This window comes from Narcine bancroftii, chromosome 4 (genome assembly GCF_036971445.1).
Source record: "Narcine bancroftii isolate sNarBan1 chromosome 4, sNarBan1.hap1, whole genome shotgun sequence".
Lineage (NCBI taxonomy): Eukaryota > Metazoa > Chordata > Chondrichthyes > Torpediniformes > Narcinidae > Narcine > Narcine bancroftii.
In genome coordinates this window covers 208,348,606-208,367,583 of record NC_091472.1, presented here as the reverse complement: position 1 = coordinate 208,367,583, position 18,978 = coordinate 208,348,606, and the positions used below count along the sequence as shown (strand labels likewise).

The 18,978-nt window shown below is 48.0% G+C and overlaps 1 protein-coding gene across 1 annotated transcript in view; it reads left to right on the top strand.

The window, feature by feature from the left end:
* Positions 1–13,004, top strand: part of LOC138761556 (zinc finger protein 850-like) — a 56,819-nt gene extending 43,815 nt beyond the window's left edge. The window contains exons 4-5 of the mRNA XM_069933873.1: positions 2,379–2,437; positions 10,640–13,004. Coding sequence (XP_069789974.1) covers positions 2,379–2,437; positions 10,640–12,023 — 1,443 coding nt within the window. The 3' untranslated portion in view covers positions 12,024–13,004. The remainder of the gene's footprint in view (positions 1–2,378; positions 2,438–10,639) is intronic.
* The last annotated feature ends 5,974 nt before the right edge of the window (positions 13,005–18,978 follow it).

Sequence of the window (18,978 nt, the reverse complement as noted above, 5' to 3'; positions counted from 1 at the left end):
GCCTAAAGAAATCTCTTGGTGCCTGCCACATTGACCACCACCAGTGGGCTGATATCGCCTCAAACCGTGCATCTTGGCGCCTCACAGTTTGGCGGGCAGCAACCTCCTTTGAAGAAGACCGCAGAGCCCACCTCACTGACAAAAGGCAAAGGAGGAAAAACCCAACACCCAACCCCAACCAACCAATTTTCCGCTGCAACCGTGTCTGCCTGTCCCGCATCGGACTTGTCAGCCACAAACGAGCCTGCAGCTGACGTGGACATTTACTCCCTCCATAAATCTTCGTCCGCGAAGCCAAGCCAAAGAAAAGATGAGTACATGGGATGTGAGGGGGTTGGAGGGTTATGGGCAAGGGAGTGAGTAGGTGGAACTAGTGGAGCTTCACGTAAATCAGTGTGGACTAGAAGGGTCGATATGGCCTGTTTCTGTACTGTAAATTGTTATATGGTGTGTGTATGACTTTTGAGTTCACACCAAATAAATTGGATACTAGATGCTCCAAAAGACATTTTTAAATGTGAAATACCCCTAGAAAGTAAGACCATATATTTTGGGTATATGAACCCTCAGGAAGGGTTGAAAGAGATAGATATTTAATAACTCTACTGCTGATGGCTGGTAAAAAAATTCTTACCAGGAAATGGTTATCACAGGAGAGCCCATGGGAGGAAATCATAACTTGGAACAATTTCAGTCATACAGGGAAAATGGTTTAACTACATAATACTTCATAGGTCTGACCTTATTCTTACAAATCAATGATAATGTTGTAAAAAAAAGGTCACCCCCTACTTGTTCTGTTTTTCTTCCTCTCTATAAGTGTATGTGTATGGAATATTGTGACAAATATGAATATATGACATTTTTGTATAAAATTATTAAAAAAGGAATACTGGAAGGCCTGTATATAGTGGACGTGGAGAGAGTTTCCTCGGGTGGCGGAGTCTACAACCAGAGAACACAGCCTTGGAATACAAAATATCCCTTTTGAATAGAGAGGAGTTTCTTTATCCAGACGGATGTGAATTTGTGGAATTCGTTGCTGTGAGCGGCTGTGGAGGCTGATTCTTTGGGGATAATTAAGGCGGCAGTAGGAAGGGAATCAAGGTTTGGGGAGAATGGGGTTGAAGAAGATAGTAAAATCAGCCATGATGGAAAAACAGGGCAATTTCAATGGGCCAAATGGATTAATCCGCTCATGATCTTACAGTCATTACAGTCAGCAACAGATATTGCATCTGTGAACTTCACAGCATAGGGAGAAGTTTCCTCATCTGGAATTTAAATTGGCCCGTGTGTCAGAGGCAATCCCAGCTCCTAGAGCCAGACCATAATTTTCCCCTCCTGCATTTCCGAGATGGGGTTTTGCTCATTGCCCGTTGTGATAGTACAGATTCTATCACCAATGTGTATATGTACATATGTACAGATGATAGTGTAGGATGACTGTGATTGGCTAAGAGTGTAGTCACACCTACTGGCAGGCCTTAAAGGATTGCTCCTAGCCAGACCAGGTCATTCTGGACTGCTCGACGTACTTGCAATATGCTCCAGTCTTTTAGTTAATAAAAGCCTTGGTTTGGATCAACAAGTCTTTGGTTCTTTCGACGCGCATTACACCCACGTTGCCTGCTCAATGGGGGATTCCTGACTACAATGGCCTGCATTTGGCAAAGGATTCCAAAGTTGCCATTCTGAGCACTGGGGGATTTGACAATGCATCCCGGGTAAGGCATTTGTCGGAAACTGAAGGTGATTCAGCACCAGGTTCTGGGTGCAGAGCACAGCACCAGGTCCCGGAACGGAGGAGTCCCGTGGTTCAGGGGCTTACAACCCCCAGCTAGAGGATGCTTCTCCCCGGGTCCCAGCCGTAGTCCCAGTCTCGGTGTCGATTTAACCCACTGCCCAGCTCTGTGGTAGCCACCATCAGGCTGAGCACGTGCTCTGCGCCCCAGGGCAGGACTTCATTGATTTATCCCCGGTTGCAACCCTCTTGTCCCCACAATGATGAACCTGCTTTTTTAAAATTTAAAAGGTCAAGAGAGTTAATGAAACATCGGGAGGTCCACACCGGGAAGAGCCCCATCACCTGACCTGAGTGCGGCAAGAGCTTTACCCAGTTCTCCCACCTGCTGACCCATCAAACTGGGGAGAGGCTGTTCACCTGCTTCGAGTGCGGAAAAGATTTTACACTTAACCTACCTTAAGTGCAACAAGGGCTTCAATCTTGACTACCCACAGGGGTAGGAGGGGGAAGAGCTACACCAGTCCTCCCACCTGCTGTGACACCAGTCCTCCCACCTGCTGTGACACCAGAGGCTGTCTGCCCTGAATTGAGGAAAGGGTTCACCCAGTGCTCCAACATGCTGACCCATCAGTGGGTCCACACTGGGGTGAGGCCATTCATCTGCTTCGAGTGTGGGAAGGAGTTCACCCAGTTGAACAGCCTGGTGAAACACCAGCAAGTTCACACATAAAGTTTGCAGTGCATGGAATATTTAAACATCACTCACTCAAACACCAGGAGGGACTGGAGTCTTGTAGTTATTGGGACAACAAATCAAAACAGGTCTTGGTATTGTTGTCAATCTGCAATTTGTTTTTGGGTTCAAGTTTATTATCACAAGCACTGAGAAAGTTTGTTTTGGAGCACTCTAGCCAGACATTCCGTACATAGTTCAGCAAAAAGGTCACAGTGCAGGAGTGCAGTTACAGAGAGATCAGTCGGTAAAGGCAAAAGCAGCATTATTTTACAACTGTGAGGATCATTCAAGAGTCTGAGAACACGGGAAAGAAACTGTCCTTGAGTTTGATGGGATGTGATCTCGCACTGATGAATCGTCTACTCCATGGGGAGGAGGGTAAAGGGTGTGTGTCTGGGGAGGGGGGAGTTTTAATTTGTTGGTTGCTTTTCCAAGCCAGCAGGAAGTGGAGGTGGAATGGATGCTCTCCGTCAATGTTAGTGACTACAATTATATATTTTTAAAAAATTAACAATTGCCCACCCATCACCCATTTATCGCCTTTCCCCCCTCCCCTATGCCTTTATCCTCCTTGCCCCCTCCCCTATGCCTTTATCCCCCTTGCCCCCTACCCATCACCCCATTCCCTCCCCTTCACCCCTTTATCGCCCTTGCAGCATTCCCCCATTGCCTCTTTATCCCTCTTACCCTCCTCATTGCGCTATTATCCACCTTTCCTCCTCCCCATCGCCCCTTTATCCCCTTGCCCCCTCCCCATCACCCCTTTATTCCCCTTGACCCCTCCGCCATCACCCCTTACCCAGCTCACCCATCGCCCTTTTATCCCTCTTGTCCCTTCCCCATTTATCCATTTGCTCCCTACTCCTCCCCTTGCCCCCTCCCCATCACCCCTTCTCCTTCCCATTGCCCTTTTATCCCTCTTGCCGCTCCCCCATTTATCCCTCTTTCCCCTCCCCATTTATCCCTCTTTCCCCTACACATTTATCCCCTTTCCCCATTTATCCCCTTGCCCCCTCCCCATTTATCCCTTTGCTCCCTCTCCATTGCCCCTTTATCCCCCTGCCCTCTCCTTCATCACTCCTTTATCCCCCTTGCCCCCTTATCCCCCTGCCCTCTCCCTCATCACCCCTTTATCCCCCTTTCCCCCTCCTCATCACCCCTTTATCCCCCTTGCCCCCTCCTCATCACCTTTATCCCCCTTGCCCCCTCCCCAACACCCCTTTATTCCCCCATTGCCCCTCCCCCAATGCCCCTTTATCCCCTTGTCCCCTCCCCAATGCCCCTTTATCCCCAGCCATCTCCCCCATTTAACCCCTTGCCACCTCCCCATTTTCTGCTTGCTCCTCTCCCCATTCATCCATTTGTCCCACTCACCCTTTGCCCCTTCATCCACCCCTCTGTCATGATAATGAATATGTATGAGATGTACCGGAAGTCATGTGGTAGGAGAGAGAGATAAGAACACAAGCAGGAGAACAAAGGGAAACCGGAGAATAAAAAGACACTAAGAAGTTTACCTGATAAACTTGTGTTTAATGTTTTATTAACTTCACATTTCGGACCACAAATGTGACATTGGCGACGAGGATGAAAGAAGCTTGAAGAAAATTAAAGACTAAACAAGATTACAGAGGTTTACAGACACTTCAAGGTGATAAGAATTTTCTCTTTGACTCAGTACTTTTGGGGCTGGAATATTTCTTCATGGCTGGGACAGACGGTGACTTTCAAACACATAGTGGAATTGCTCATTTTGACCCAACGGGTGATGCAAGCATTTGAATCCTACGCCGATGCAAGAATTTGAATCCTACGCCGACAGTCGTGGCCTATTTCTAGATACCGGTACAGTCGAACAAAAAGCACAGAGAAGGGCGTTACTTCTTTTCACTGCGGGATCCGCAGTTCGGGAAACATTTAAGACACTTTTGAATACTGGAAGAAAGGATGAGTACCAGAAAGCGGTAGATGCATTAAATGCACACTGTAGTGACACCGAATGCTACATTTCAATGCCATTTGTTTCGGAGAACGAGGCAAGAAGATGGCCAGACAATTGCTCAGTACGTGACAAGACTACGCCAGCTAGCTGTTGGATGCAATTACATGCCAGCTGATTTGGACAACCAATTATTGGATCAAGTCGTACAGCACTGCAGATCAGATAAACTCAGAAGACGTCTACTGGAAAGAGGGAGTGAGTTGGAACTCACCGATGCTTTAACCATTGCTGCTGCATTAGAGGCTGTTGAAGGGCAATTTCATACCATGACCCTGAAAGACAACTCAAGCCAGCAAATTAAGAGGCTCTCACATCGCCATAACCAACCAAGATATACGTCGACACAGGACGTGGAGTGTTATCGATGTGGAAACCGAGGTCACTTTGGAAAAGACCCATATTGCCCGGCCAAAAGCAAAGTTTGCAGAAAGTGTGGAGGTAAGGACCACTTTGCAAAGAAGTGCAAAAGCAAGTCCAATGCAGACCAGAAGAGGAAGAGTACAACTTCCAAAGGCAAAGCCTGGGGGAAAGGAAAGTATCCTGGGAAGAAAGATACCATTCGCCAGATAGACGGTAACGATGATGATACCCAGGAGGAACAGAGTTGTTACCAATTTACGTTGAATGAAGTACATCATGAGAAGGTCCCAGTGATCATTGGTGGAGTGACAGTGCAGATCATTGTAGACTCAGGCAGTGACAGTAATGTGATTGATCGACATTTATGGGAGAAGTTGAAAAGGAAAAAGATCATCTGTACTTCAAAGAAGAGTTCCAAGAAACTATCCATACACAGCAACCAAGCCATTGCAGACCATTGGATGTTTTACTGCAACTGTTGAAGCTGGAGATAAGTACACCGAAGCAGAGTTTATGGTCATAGAAAAGAGGGGAGAACCATTGCTGAGTAGAAGCACAGCGCAAGACCTGGCAATACTTCATATTGGAGTCATACTCAGTCATACGAGGATATGAAGCAAGAATTCCCCGCAGTCTTCCAAGGAGTAGGAAAGCTGAAAGGTCGACAATTGAAGCTAGCGGTAGATGAAACGGTCAAACCCAAGGCACAACCAATGCGCCGAACTCCGTTTGGACTTCGTGGGAAAGTTGAAGGCAAAATTAAAGAATTGATCGAACAAGACATTATTGAACCGGTGGAACATTTGACACAATGGGTCAGCCCAGTAGTGATTGTGCCCAAACCAAAGGGTGACATAAGACTATGTGTTGACATGAGAATGGCCAATGAAGCTATAATTAGAGAACGATACCCTATACCAACAGTGGAGGAAATACTTCAAGAACTAACTACCAGCAAGGTATTCTCAAAAATTGATCTGAAATGGGGCTATTATCAATTAGAGCTGGATCCAGGTTCCCGAGATGTAACAACATTTGTGACTCACTGTGGATTGTATCGTTACAAGAGACTATCATTTGGAATTAATGCAGCTTCGGAGATCTACCAGTATGAAATCCATCGAGTGATTTTAGGCATTCCTGGAGTTGCCAACATTTCTGAGGACATCATAGTTCATGCACCAACGAAGGAAGAGCATGACAAACGGTTGAGGCGTGTACTATCTAGACTACAGGAGGCAGGCCTTACCGTGAATGGAAACAAGTGCCAGTTCGGTGTGTCAGAAATGGATCATGGGACACAGACTTACACGGGAAGGACTAAACCCTGCAGAGGCCAAGGTGAAAGCTATTGCAGAGGCACGTGCACCTCAGAACGCAACAGAGGTGAGGAGTTTCCTGGGATTGGTCAATTTTTGTGCAAAGTTCATTCCTAATTTCACTACAGTGGCAGAACCACTAAGGAAACGAACCAGGAAAGGTGTACCATTTCATTTTGGATCTGAGCAGAAGAAAGCGTTCACAGCGCTGAAGCAAAGCCTGACAGATGCAAAAACTCTTGGATATTACGATCCGGCGGCATCAACCAAAGTCATAGCGGATGCCAGCCCAGTTGGTTTAGGAGCCGTGTTGGTCCAGATGCATGATGGAGGACCAAGAATCATTGCCTATGCCAGCAGATCGTTATCAGATGTGGAAAGAAGATACTCTCAGACAGAGAAAGAAGCACTCGGACTTGTATGGGCCTGTGAGAGGTTCCATGCATATTTATACGGCATTGAATTTGAACATCACAGATCATAAGCCATTAGAGGTGATCTATGCACCTAGATCCAAACCATGTGCCAGAATATGGAGATGGGTACTCAGACTACAACCCTACAAATATAAAGTAATCCACATTGCAGGGAAAGCAAACATTGCAGATCCGCTGTCCAGATTGGTGAAGGATGGAGGTCCACAATCCAAGTCAGAATTGGGAACAGAAACAGAGAGCTTTGTACGCTTCGTACCTATTCAGTCGACACCGAAAGCTGTGACTACGAAGGAAGTCGAGAGAGAATCCGAACGTGATCCAGAACTCATGGAAGTAAGAGAATGCATACAGAGTGGACAATGGGACAAGTGTACTCACAAGGCTTACATTCCCATTAGAGACGAACTTTGTTGCATCGGAAGTGTGTATTGAGAGGTTGCAGATTGGTGATACCACAAAGATTGAGACCGAAGATCGTATCCTTAGCGCATGAAAGACACCTAGGCATTGTTGGTACCAAGCAAAACCTCAGAACCAAAGTATGGTGACAGTCAAGTCTCCGACTGGAGTCCTGTATAAGAGAAATGTCTCAGGTGTAAAAAGGTACCAGTCCAGAGATACATCGAGCGAAGAGGTTGAAAGGCCAATACGAGATGCTGAAACTGAGAGACCTGATGATGTTCCAGAGGCAGTTACCAGCATTCCTGATGAAGTGACTAGAGCGCCAGAAACACCCGAAGCCGTGGTGAGCAGTATTTCCGACGCCGAGAGTGAACAACCGAGAAGCGACGACAATATCGCAGGCAGGCCGAAACGAAACCGGAAAGCACCCAAACGATACGAAGACTTTGTGCCGTAGTTTTAATAAGAACTTTGGGACAGTATTTAATCTTATATCATAAAGTGCTGTAGGAAGTAAATTTTATGTAGTTGAGTTATAGTATTACCATTAGTTACGATGTTTGTATGTTTCCGAGGGATATTGGTAAGTGAAGGTAAAGTTTATTTCTGATTAAAGGAGGGATGTCATGATAATGAATATGTATGAGATGTACCGGAAGTCACGTGGTAGGAGAGAGAGGTAAGAACACAAGCAGGAGAACAAAGGGAAACCGGAGAATAAAAAGACACTAAGAAGTTTACCTGATAAACTTGTGTTTAATGTTTTATTAACTTCACATTTCGGGCCACAAATGTGACACTCCCCATCACCCCTTGCCCCGCTCCCCATCACCCCTTTTACCCCTTTGCCCCCTCCCCATTTATCCCCTTGCCCCTCTCACATTTATCCCTTTGCCTCCTCCCCATTGCCCCTTTATCCCCCCTTGCCCCCTCCCTCATCACCCCTTTATCCCCTTTTCCCCCTCCGCATCACTCCTTTATCGCCCCCTTGCCCCACTCCCCATTTATCCCCTTGCCCCACTCCATTCATCCCCCTTGCCCAATGCCCCTTTATTCCCCTTATTCCTTTCCCCATTTATCCCCTTGCCCCTCCTCAATTCTCCTTTATCCCCCTCCCCATTGCCCCTTTATCCTTTCCCCCCCCAATGCCCCTTTATCCCCCTTGGCCCTCTCCCCATTTATCTTCCTTGCCCCCTCCCCAATTCTCCTTTATCCCCTTGCCCCCTCCCCATTTACCCCTTTGCCCCACTCCCCATCACCCCTTCATCCCCTCTTGCTGCCTCCCCCATGACCCCTTTATCCCCCCTTGCCCCCTCTGCCCACTCTCTCATCACTATCCCTCCCCATCACCCTTTTATCCCCTTGCCCTTCTCCCCATTTATCCCCTTGCCCCTTCCCCATTTATCCCTTTGTTCCCTACCCATCACACCTTTATCCTCCTTGCTCCTCCCCTTCGCCCCTTTATTCCCCTTTGCCACCTCCCCATCACCCTTTTATCCTCATTTTGCCCTCCCCATCACCTATTTATTCCCCTTTGCCCCTCCCCATCACCTATTTATTCCCCTTGCCCCTCTCCCATTTATCCCCTTACCCCACTCCCGCCACACCCCTTTATCCTCCTACCCCCTCCCCTTTGCCACGCTCCCCCAAAGCCCCTTTAACTCCTTGCCCCTCCCCCAATTTATCCCCTTGCCTTGCTCCCACAACACCCCTTTATCCCCATTCCCCCTCCCCATTCTCCTTTATCCCTTTGCCCTGCTCCCCATCACCCCAACCCCCTCTTTCCCCCTCCCCATCGCCCCTTTATCCCCTTGCCCCCTCCCATTTATTCCTTTGCCTCTCCCCATCACTCCTTCCACCACTCCCCCAGCCCTTTTATCCTCCTTCCCCATTTATCCTTTTTCCCCCTTGCCCCTCCACTCCCCCATTTATGTCTTTTCCCCCTCCCCATCGCTCCTTTATTTCTCTCCCGCACGACCCCCCCCCGTGCAGATGCACCTGGAAAGGGCCTTGGTTTTTCCCTGTGCGCATGCGTGGGAACGCCGCGCGCTCCGCTACCGCTCCACCTCCCGGGCTATGGCCCCACTCGTCACATGACGTCGGGTTGGTCGGTTGACGTCACAGGACCCGCCAGCGTCGTTCCCTCAGCAACGGCTTTGTCCCACGGTGGAGGAGGAGGAGCGGGGGGTGAGGGCAGCGAAGGGGACGGCCTGGGCCCGGCGTGCAGGTGAGACTTGCCCCGTGTGGGTGAGAAGGGTTTACACGGTTAGGAGGGGCGGGGCAGGGCGAGGGGACGGTCCCGAGTCCTCGCGTCTTGTGTTCGGGGCCCGACCTTGTTGGAGCCAGTGTTGCCGGAGGGCGAGTGCGGCCTAGGTGGAGATGGTGAACGTCACCAGTGGCCGGCCTGGTCTTCGTCCCCCCCAAAGTAGAGTAGGGGAATGGAGGGGAGGGAGTAGGTGGGCTGGTGGGAGGGTGGAGAGGAGAGGGGGCGAGAAGTAGCTGTGCTGAGGGGCAGGGGTAGAGGAATGGCCAGGGGATGAGGGGGTGTCAGTGGGTAAGTGGAGGGAGGGAGGGGATGGGATGAGGGGAGGGAAAGGGGGATTTGGGGGTGGGAGGGGATGAGGGGAGGGAAAGGGGGATTTGGGGGTGGGAGGGGATGAGGGGAGGGAAAGGGGGATTTGTGGGTGGGAGGGGATGAGGGGAGGGAAAGGGGGATTTGGGGGTGGGAGGGGATGAGGGGAGGGAAAGGGGGTTTTGGGGGGATGAGGGGAGGGAAAGGGGGATTTGGGGATGGGAGGGGACAAAGGGGGATTTGGGGATGGGAGGGGACAGAGGAGGGAAAGGGGGATTTGGGGGTGGGAGGGGAGAAGAGCGGGTGGAAGGTGGTGAGGGGGGAGGGAGGGTCGAGCGCAGGGGTGAGGGGCGGGATGGTAGATAGGGAACCGGGGTGAGGGGAGCGAGGGGAAGGGACAGGGTGAGGGGAAGGGGTGTGAGGGGCACGAGGGAGTGGGGGTGAGGGCAGCGAAGGGTACTGGGTGAGTGGAGGGAAGGGGAGAAGGGTGGGGGAGGGAATGGATGGGTAGAGAAGGGGTAGGAGTTGTGGGGAGGAAGGGTTAAGGGTAGGGTCAGGGTGGTGAAGGCATAGTGGGGGCGGGACGGGGGCTGAGCGGAAGGAGGAGATTTAGGGCCCGGGGAAGGGGATGAAGTTAGGCGGGGGTGAGGGGAGGTAAGGGACAGGAATGGGAGGGTTTTTTAATTCTCTCCCACCCCCCCAGCGGTTAGCCTAATTCTGACGCTGGCAATGCTATGCAAGTAAAAGATTTGTGTTTTAATATTCATGTATATCTTTTAAATTTGGGGCACCTTTATAACATAGGTTATAGGTCCTGCACTTGCTTAATCCGGTCCTGACCTCCATTACCCGGAAGAGGGCACCTGCGGTTTCGGGACTTGCAACACCCAGTTAGAGGATGCTTCTCCCCGGGTCCCAGCCTTGGTGGTCATTTAACCCACTGCCCAGAACTTTGGCTCTGTGCCCCGTGGCAGGTCTGCTTTGATTTATCCCTTGGTCACACCCTCTTGTCCCACAGTGATGAACCCATTTCAGTGCTCTGTCTGCACGAAGAATTTTAAAAGGTCATGCGAGTTAACAAAACATCGGCGTGTCCACACTGGGGAGAGGCCATTCACCTGCTCAGAGTGCTGCAAGGGCTTTACCCAGATCTCCAACCTGCTGAGCCATCAGAAGATTCACAACAATGATAGACCGTTCATCTGCCCCGAGTGTGGGAAGGGCTTCACCCAGTCCTCCCACCTGCTGACCCACCAGCATGTCCACACCAGGGAGAGGCCATTTGTCTGCCCCGAGTGCGGAAAGGGGTTCGCCCGCTCCTCCCACCTGCTGGCCCACCAGCGGGTCCACTCTGGGGAGAGGCCATTCGTCTGCTCTGAATGTGGAAAGGAATTCACCCAGTCCTCCAACCTGCTGACCCACCAGCGGGTCCATACCAGGGAGAGGCCATTTACCTGCTCTGAGTGCGGGAAGGACTTCACCCATTCTTCCCACTTGCAGACCCACCAGCTGCTCCACACTGGGGATAGGCCATTCATCTGCCCCGAATGTGGGAAGGGCTTTACCCAGATCTCCAATCTGCGGAGGCACCAACGGGGCCATACTGGGGAAAAACCGTTCACCTGCCCTGAGTGTGCGAAGGCCTTCACCAGGTTGTCTACCCTTGAGATACACCGGAGGATGCACAAGGGGGAGATGCCCTTCACCTGCTTTGAATGTGGAGAGAGGTTCAGTGAGTCTCGCAAGTTAAAGAGACATCAACAGGTCCACACTGGTGAGAGGCCCTTCACCTGCCCCAAGTGTGGCAAGGGCTTCAGTGAACGAACAAACTTGCTGACCCACCAGAAGATTCACAGCAGAGACAGGCCATTCGTCTGCCTCGAATGCGGGAAGGACTTCACTCAGTCCTCTCAGCTGCTGACCCACCAGCGGGTCCACACTGGGGAGAGGCCATTCGTCTGCCCCGAGTGCGGCAAGGGCTTCATCCAGTCATACGAGCTGTTAGCCCACCAGCGAATCCACTCCGGGGAGAGGCCGTTCATCTGCCGCAAGTGTGGGAAGGGCTTCATCCAGTCCTCCCACCTGCTGAACCACCAGCATGTCCACACCGAGGAGAGGCCATTCATTTGCCCCGAGTGCGGAAAGGGATTCGCTCAGTCCTCCTACCTGCTCGCCCATCAGCGGGTCCATACCAGTGAGAGGCCATTCACTTGTTCTGACTGTGGGAAGGGCTTCACCCATTCCTCCCAGGTACTGACCCACCAGCGGGTACACTCTGGGGAGAGACCGTTTGTTTGCCCTGAGTGCGGTAAGGGCTTCGCCCAGTCCTCCAACTTGCTAATCCACCAGCGGGCCCACACTGGGGAGAGGCCGTTCACCTGCTCCAAGTGTGGGAAGGGTTTCACGCAGACCTCCCACCTGCTGAGACACCAACGAGTTCACACATAAAATTTGCAGAATGTGGAATATTTGAACATCACTCACTCAAACACCAGGAGGGACTGGAGTTTTGTGGTTATTGGGGCAGCAAAACAAAACAATTTGTTTTCTGGTTCAAGTTTATTGTCAGATGTACAAAGGTGCAGGGAGGAAGTTTGTTTTGGAGCAGTCCAGCTAGACATCTCATACTTAGTCTTTTCATTGATAATAGTTTTGTGTCATTTGAACAACTTTCTAAAATATTCAACTTACCAAATACTAATTTTTTTAAAAAATACTTGCAAAATAGACATTTTCTTAAATCTCCAATACCAGGCACCTGAAGCGAATATTGTTGATGTGATATTTCTGCACAGATTTAATCTCCATTCTTTATGATAAGCTTGTGGGTTTGAGACATGCCCCTCTAGTTAAAATTAAAAATGCCTGGGAACAGGATTTGAACATGCATTATCAGATGAAGTCTGGGATCTAATTTTTAAGCTGGTTTTATGTGCCCATCATTGCTAATTATAATTTAAAGTTGTACATAGGGCTCATTTTGTCTAAAGTTAAATTTTATTATATCTATTCAGATGTAAATCTTACTGTGATAAATGTAAGAGAGAAGAGGCTTCTTTAATTCATATGTTTTGGACATGTCCTAGTCTTGAAAAATACTGGAGGGAGGTATTTCAAACTCTATCCTTAATTTAAATATAAGTTTCAATCCAAATCCTCAGATTGCTTTTTTTGGCACAACTGAAGAAGATGACATGCTCCTAACTCCAATTAAATGTCATATTCTCTCCTTTGCATCTCTCCTGGGTAGATATGTGATACTGTTTAGATGGAAGGGTGCTGCCCCACCCACTCATGCTCAATGGCTCAGGGACATCTTGTCCTGTTTAAATTTAGAAAAGATACCTTATTCAATTAATAATTCAAATATAAAGTTTCAAATGTTGTGGGGATCATTCTTGAATTACTTTTGTAATCTCTAGATATAATTATTTTTATTTTTTTTAATATTTCCTGTTTTATTCTATGAACTGGAATGAACTATTAAAATCTGATTACTACTAACAAAGAAACACCAATGGAAAATTCAAAATAATAGAATTTATTAAACTTAATTACAACAATTCTTACTTATCTCTATCTTAAACTCCACTATGCACAAATGTTTATGTGTGTGTAATTAAATCCCAAACTATTACAGTTTAGGTATAATACTGAAAAGTCCATTTTAAATTTCAGCATCAACCGTCTTAAGCTGAACTTGAAGATTATTAAATTGCAATTCATAAATATTATGAAGCAGTTTGAAACATGTCTTCAGACCTCTTTAAAACTCAACTTTCTCTTGTTGCTTTATATGAATGATTTCACAAACTCCCTCTTGCCTTGGAGTTAAGAAGTCTGATTTCCATGACAATTTCTTTCTTAATCAAAGAGTGACCTTTTTCCTGGACATGAGGCCACCCTCTTAGAGGCAGTTGGTGTGGCTCTTTTAAAATACCACTTTTGGTGTTCCTCCTTTTTTATTAGGAGAACACAGCAGCCTTCCTTCTTTTAAAGGAATTGGTGGCTGCTTTTTCAATCCTGTTAATACAGGATGGCTTTCTCTTCAACTGACCCAATTGTCTGATTTTGATAATACATTTCTTGCAAATCTCTCGTGTCACATGGTATGATGTCAAAACAGCCTTTGAAGTCTTTCTGAACCTTTTAACATCTTCATGCTAAAAAAAAGCATAATTTAACCTTTGTCTTCCCAAATTTAAAATCAAAGTAATTGTCTTTGATGTTTCTTTCCTGCTTCCGAGTTGTCTAGGATTGACCAGGGAAATGCTTCTTAAGTAAATAGTCCATTGTTCTCAGTATCTCAAGAACCATCATAAAATCTTTCATCACTCTGCTTCAATGTAGTCCCAGTAAACTTCTGTCTCTGAGATGATGTCAGCTGACATCTTGAAAGAATCCCTCTCTCTGTTTTTAAAATGCAACAAATGTTGTCTTTGTGCCCCTGAGACTATTCCCACAAAATAACCTTACTAAGTCATATAAATATAAAATACAGGTTAACATTAAAGATGTTAAATCATAGCACATTCGTCACAGAACAAAGTACATATCTTCTTTAGTCATAAACTTTGGGAACAGGGTTTAGAATCATGCTACACGTAAAATAAATATCTTTTATAATTTTGAATTATGGTTGTATGTGGTTTTTAGCTTGTTGAATTAACAAATTTGTCATTTGCTATTAATATGTATTCCTTAAATGTTTGGTATATGCATGATTATATTTGAAATTAATAAAAATATCTAAAAAGAATTTCCAATTTGTTTTCAGGTTAAAATTTATTGTCATAGGTACAAAACTACATTTAGAAAGTTTGTTTTGGAGCACTCTAGCCAGACATCCCGTACATAGTTCAGCAAATAGGTCACAATGCAGGAGTGCAGTTACAGAGACAGATCAGTCAGTTAAGGCAAAAGCAGCATTATTTTACAACTGTGAGGTTCATTCAAGAGTCTGAGAACACGGGAAAGAAACTTCTTGAATCTGATGAATCTTCTCCATGCGGAGGAAGGTAAAGGGAGTGTGTCTGGGGAGGGGGGAGTCTTTTAATATGTTGGTAGCTTTTCTAAGGCAGTGGGAAGTAAAAAAAAAATTAACAATACAGCACAGTTAAAGGGGGGATCGTGCAGACTCTGGATTCGAACCTAGGTCCTTGATCCTGTAATAATGTTTCATTACCATGCCATCAAGTACAGGAATTGAATTTCATCGCCTGGATCTATACCAAATAAAGCAGCTGTGTTTGAAAACGGTCTCATCCCCTTGTATCTCTGTAATACACTCAATGTAGATTCAAAGATAAGTTACAGAAGGATACATTATAAATTCAGTCACTAGTTATAATACTGCACAAACGTAATAGATTGAAATTGGACAGTTCAGAAAAATGCTTTTTGCTGTAAACAGGATATAGATATGTTTGTATACTTTACATGAACAATGTTCGAAATCAAATTCCTTTTGTACCAATTAATAAGATTTTTTTTCCAACAGGTATTAGACATATGGTATAGAGAAATGTCAAAGGTATTCGAGTGGGGGAAGGCTAGATTTGAAGAAATTAGAAGGATTTGCAGAGAGTTGTGTGGGCTGATCTTTTTGCTGGAAAGCATTTAGAGGAAAATTGGAGGGTATTTAAAAGGTGAGATTTTGAGAGTACAGGATCTTTATTTTCCAGTCCAGACGAAAGGCAAGACTAAAAGTTGAAGGGAACCGTGGTTTTCTAGAAAAATTAGGAAGTTGGTTCGGGATAAGAGGGAGGCCTATGCTAAATATAAGAAACAAAAGATTAATGAGATGTATGATCGTTACTTAGATAGCAAAAAGAACCTTAAGAGGGAAATTAGAAAGGCAAAAAGAAGGTATGAGGTGTCCATAGCTAATAAGGTGAAAGTGAATCCTAAGGGTTTTTACAGATACGCGAAGAGTAAAAGGAGGGTTAAGGATAGAGTAGGTCCACTGGATGATGGGACCGGTGGACTATGTTAGAAACCGTACGAGATGGGAGAGATATTGAATGATTTTTTTTCTCGTCTGTATTCACAAGGGAAAGGGACTATGTGAGATAAGTGAGGAGAATGGCTTCATTATAGAAAGGATAGGGATTAGTAAAGAGAGGGTTTTGGCGCTTATAGGGTCAATAAAGGTGGATAAGTCTCCAGGACCTGATGGGATTTTTCCCAGCACATTAAGGGAGGTCAATGATCACTGGAGGAGAGTGTGGTGCCATGGGATTGGAGGGTTGCAAATGTAGTTCCATTGTTTAAAAAAAGGTACAAGGTGCAGGCCAGGTAATTATCGGCCAGTAAGTTTGACTTGGGTGGTGGGGAAAGTTATGGAGGGTGTTCTTAGAGATAGTATGTGCAAATATCTGGATAGGCAGGGATTGATCAGGGGCACCCAGTATGGGTTTGTGAAGGGAAAGTCGTGTTTGACGAATCTTGTTGAGTTTTTTGAAGAGATGACAAGAAAAATGGATGAAGATAGGGTGGTTCATGTGATCTATTTGGATTTTAGTAAGTTTTTTATAAGATTCCGCATGTAAGGTTAGTAAGGAAGGTTCAGTCACTAGGGATTAATAGAGTGAGATGGGTTCAGAGGTGGCTGGAAGATAGACAGCAGAGAGTCATAATGGACAACTGACTGTCAGGTTGGAAGGCTGTGACAATTCTAATTCAGCACGCACCCCTTTAAGGGTAGCGCGGGCTCAGCCACCACGTGCGTGGTGACATAATCGCTGTCCAGGGCACGCGCTGGAAGGGAGGCTGGAGTCAGGGAGAACCCCTGACTACGCCATCTTCCCATTGCTGTCCCGCCATATGGTGATACACGAGGGGCCAGTTCACCATGAGAATGTGGAATGTGGACTGCCACACAACCTTCCCCCCCCCCCCCCCCGCCCCGAACCAGCTACGCATCCTGTCACCTTGGCGGCCGGCCCCAGTGCTTGGACACGGTCATCTGCACTGGCTGGGATCAGTCCAAATGAGCGGCTTTTAAGCAGTCCACAGTAAAAATTTCCACCCCCCCCCCCCCCCCCCCCACCACCACATCCAGGGTGAAAGTCCCACCTGACCGCCAGAGCACCTTATTCAGCCCTTCGTATGGGTGCTACAACGGAGCCCTCTGTGGTCCTCTCCGGACAAATACAAACCGTGCCGCATCCAGTTCCTTTGTTCTTTGGGATGATCGGGTGGTGTGATGGGAGTGGCAGGGTTAGGTTGGCCAGTCTTTTGCAGAGGTCCGCTAGCTGCTCACCTTCTGTGGGCCTCTGGACTGAAAAATTTGCCTGGTAGGGAGAATGGCGCACCATATACCATCTCTGCCGACGAGGCTTGCAGGTCTTCCTTGGGCGTTTTTCTGATCAGTCATCTGCCCAGTCCAGGCCGTAAAGATGTGCCATCAGAGCAGAATTTAAGTGTCGGTGGAACCTCTCCTCCAACCCGTTATACTGGGTGATAGGCCGTGGTGTGGTGGAGTGTTAACCCCAAAAGCTTCGCCAGCTGATTCCATAGCGCGGAGGTAAACTGGGCACCTCTGTCGCTCGTGATGTGCGCTGGCACGCCGAAACAAGTGATCCACTGGCTGACCAGGGCTCTGGCACACATCTCTGTCGATGCCTCATGGACCGGGATGGCTTCTGACCATATCGTTGCTCTGTCCATTATTGTAAAAATGTAGCGTGATTCCTTGGACACCCGCAAGGGGCCCACGACATCCACATGGATGTGCTGGAGCCTCCGTGTTGCTGAGTTGAAATGTTGGATAGGAGCCTGCGTGTGGCTGTGAATTTTAGAAGCCAGGCACCTGGTGCAGTTCCGGGCCAACTCCGTCCTCCACTCCTGCGGAATTACCGGGCATGGTGGGCCAGTGGATTTGTCGCAGAGCAGTACCTGAGGGGAGTCAGGTAGCTAGATATCCTCGAGGTGCAGACCAGAGATGGCGGTGTGGAGGGCTTTTGTTTTGGCATTGTGCTGTTGGGCCAGCGGCAGTTGCGCGTAGTCGAGGCTAGAAGCTAACTAATCCAGCCTAGAAGCATGCTGATGGGGGGGTAAGGCCAGGAAGGAGAGCGCATCCGCGACCACGTTGTCTTTTCCCGCCCTGTGGCGGATGTCCGTGGTATATTCGGATGCATAGGAAAGGTGCTGCTGCTGCCTGGTGGACCATGTGTCCTTGGCCATAGCCAGTGCTTGGGTGAGGGGTTTATGATCAGTGAAGACTGTGAAAGTTCTGCCCTCCAACAAATAATGAAAGTGGAGGATGGCCAGGCACAGTGCTAGGAGCTCCCGGTTGAATGGGCTGTATTTAAGCTCCGGCTACTGCAACTGCTTACTGAAAAAGGCCAGCGGGCGCCATTTCCCGCTGTTCCAATACTCCTGACTGCTGTAGCCGAAGCGTCGATCGAAAGCGCCGTGTGTGCTTCCGGTCATGGGTGTACCAATAATGTCGCCATGGCGAGGGCCTATTTTGTAGTTGTGAAGGCCTCGTCCACCTCCTCCAAACAGGCAAGTGTCTTCTCCTTTGCTGCGAACAGAGGGTGCATGGTGCGGGTGGCGCTGGGGATGAATCTATGGTAGAAATTTACAATCCCCACAAATTCTTGTAGGCCTTTAAGGCTGGAGGGTTTGGGGAAATGCTGGACGGCTTCCCCGTCCTCCGGTGAGGAGCTGCCCCAGATGCTGAGATAGTGTGCCCCAGGAACTGCAATGTTTTGTTTCCTGAACTGACATTTGGCTTTGTTGACCGTGAGGTCAAACTCTGCCAGCCGGGCAAACAGGGTGCGGAGATGGGCCTTGTGATCTTCACGGCTGCGGTTGGCGACCAGAATGTCATCCAGGTAGATAAAGACAAAGTCCAAATCCCTACCCACTGCGACTACGAGGCACTGGAACATCTGGACCGCGTTCTTTAACCCAAACAGCATCCGGAGGAACTTGAATAGGCCAAAAGGGGTGATAATGGTAGTCTTTCCAACATCATCAGGGTGAACTGTGACCTGGTGGTATCCCCCGCACTAGGTCGACCTTAGAAAAGAACTGCGCGGCCGTGCATGTTGGCCGCAAAGTCCTGGATATGGGGGAACGGATACCTGGAATCGTGGTGTCGTTTAACCATCTGTAGTCTCCGCAGGGCCTCCATCCACCAGATGATTTCAGGACCATGTGTAGAGGCGCCGCCTAGGCACCGTCCGACCGCAGGACGATGCCCAACTCCTGGAGCCTGAAGAAGTCCTTCTTTGCCTGATTCAATTTTTCTGATGGCAGCCATCTAGCTCTGCTGTGCAATGAGGGGCCTTGTGTAGCAATGTGGTGGAGCACTCAGTGTCTGGGGAAAGCAATGTCGAAGCGTGGCTCCAGGATGGTGGGAAACTTGCTGAAAATCTCAGCGTACTCCTCC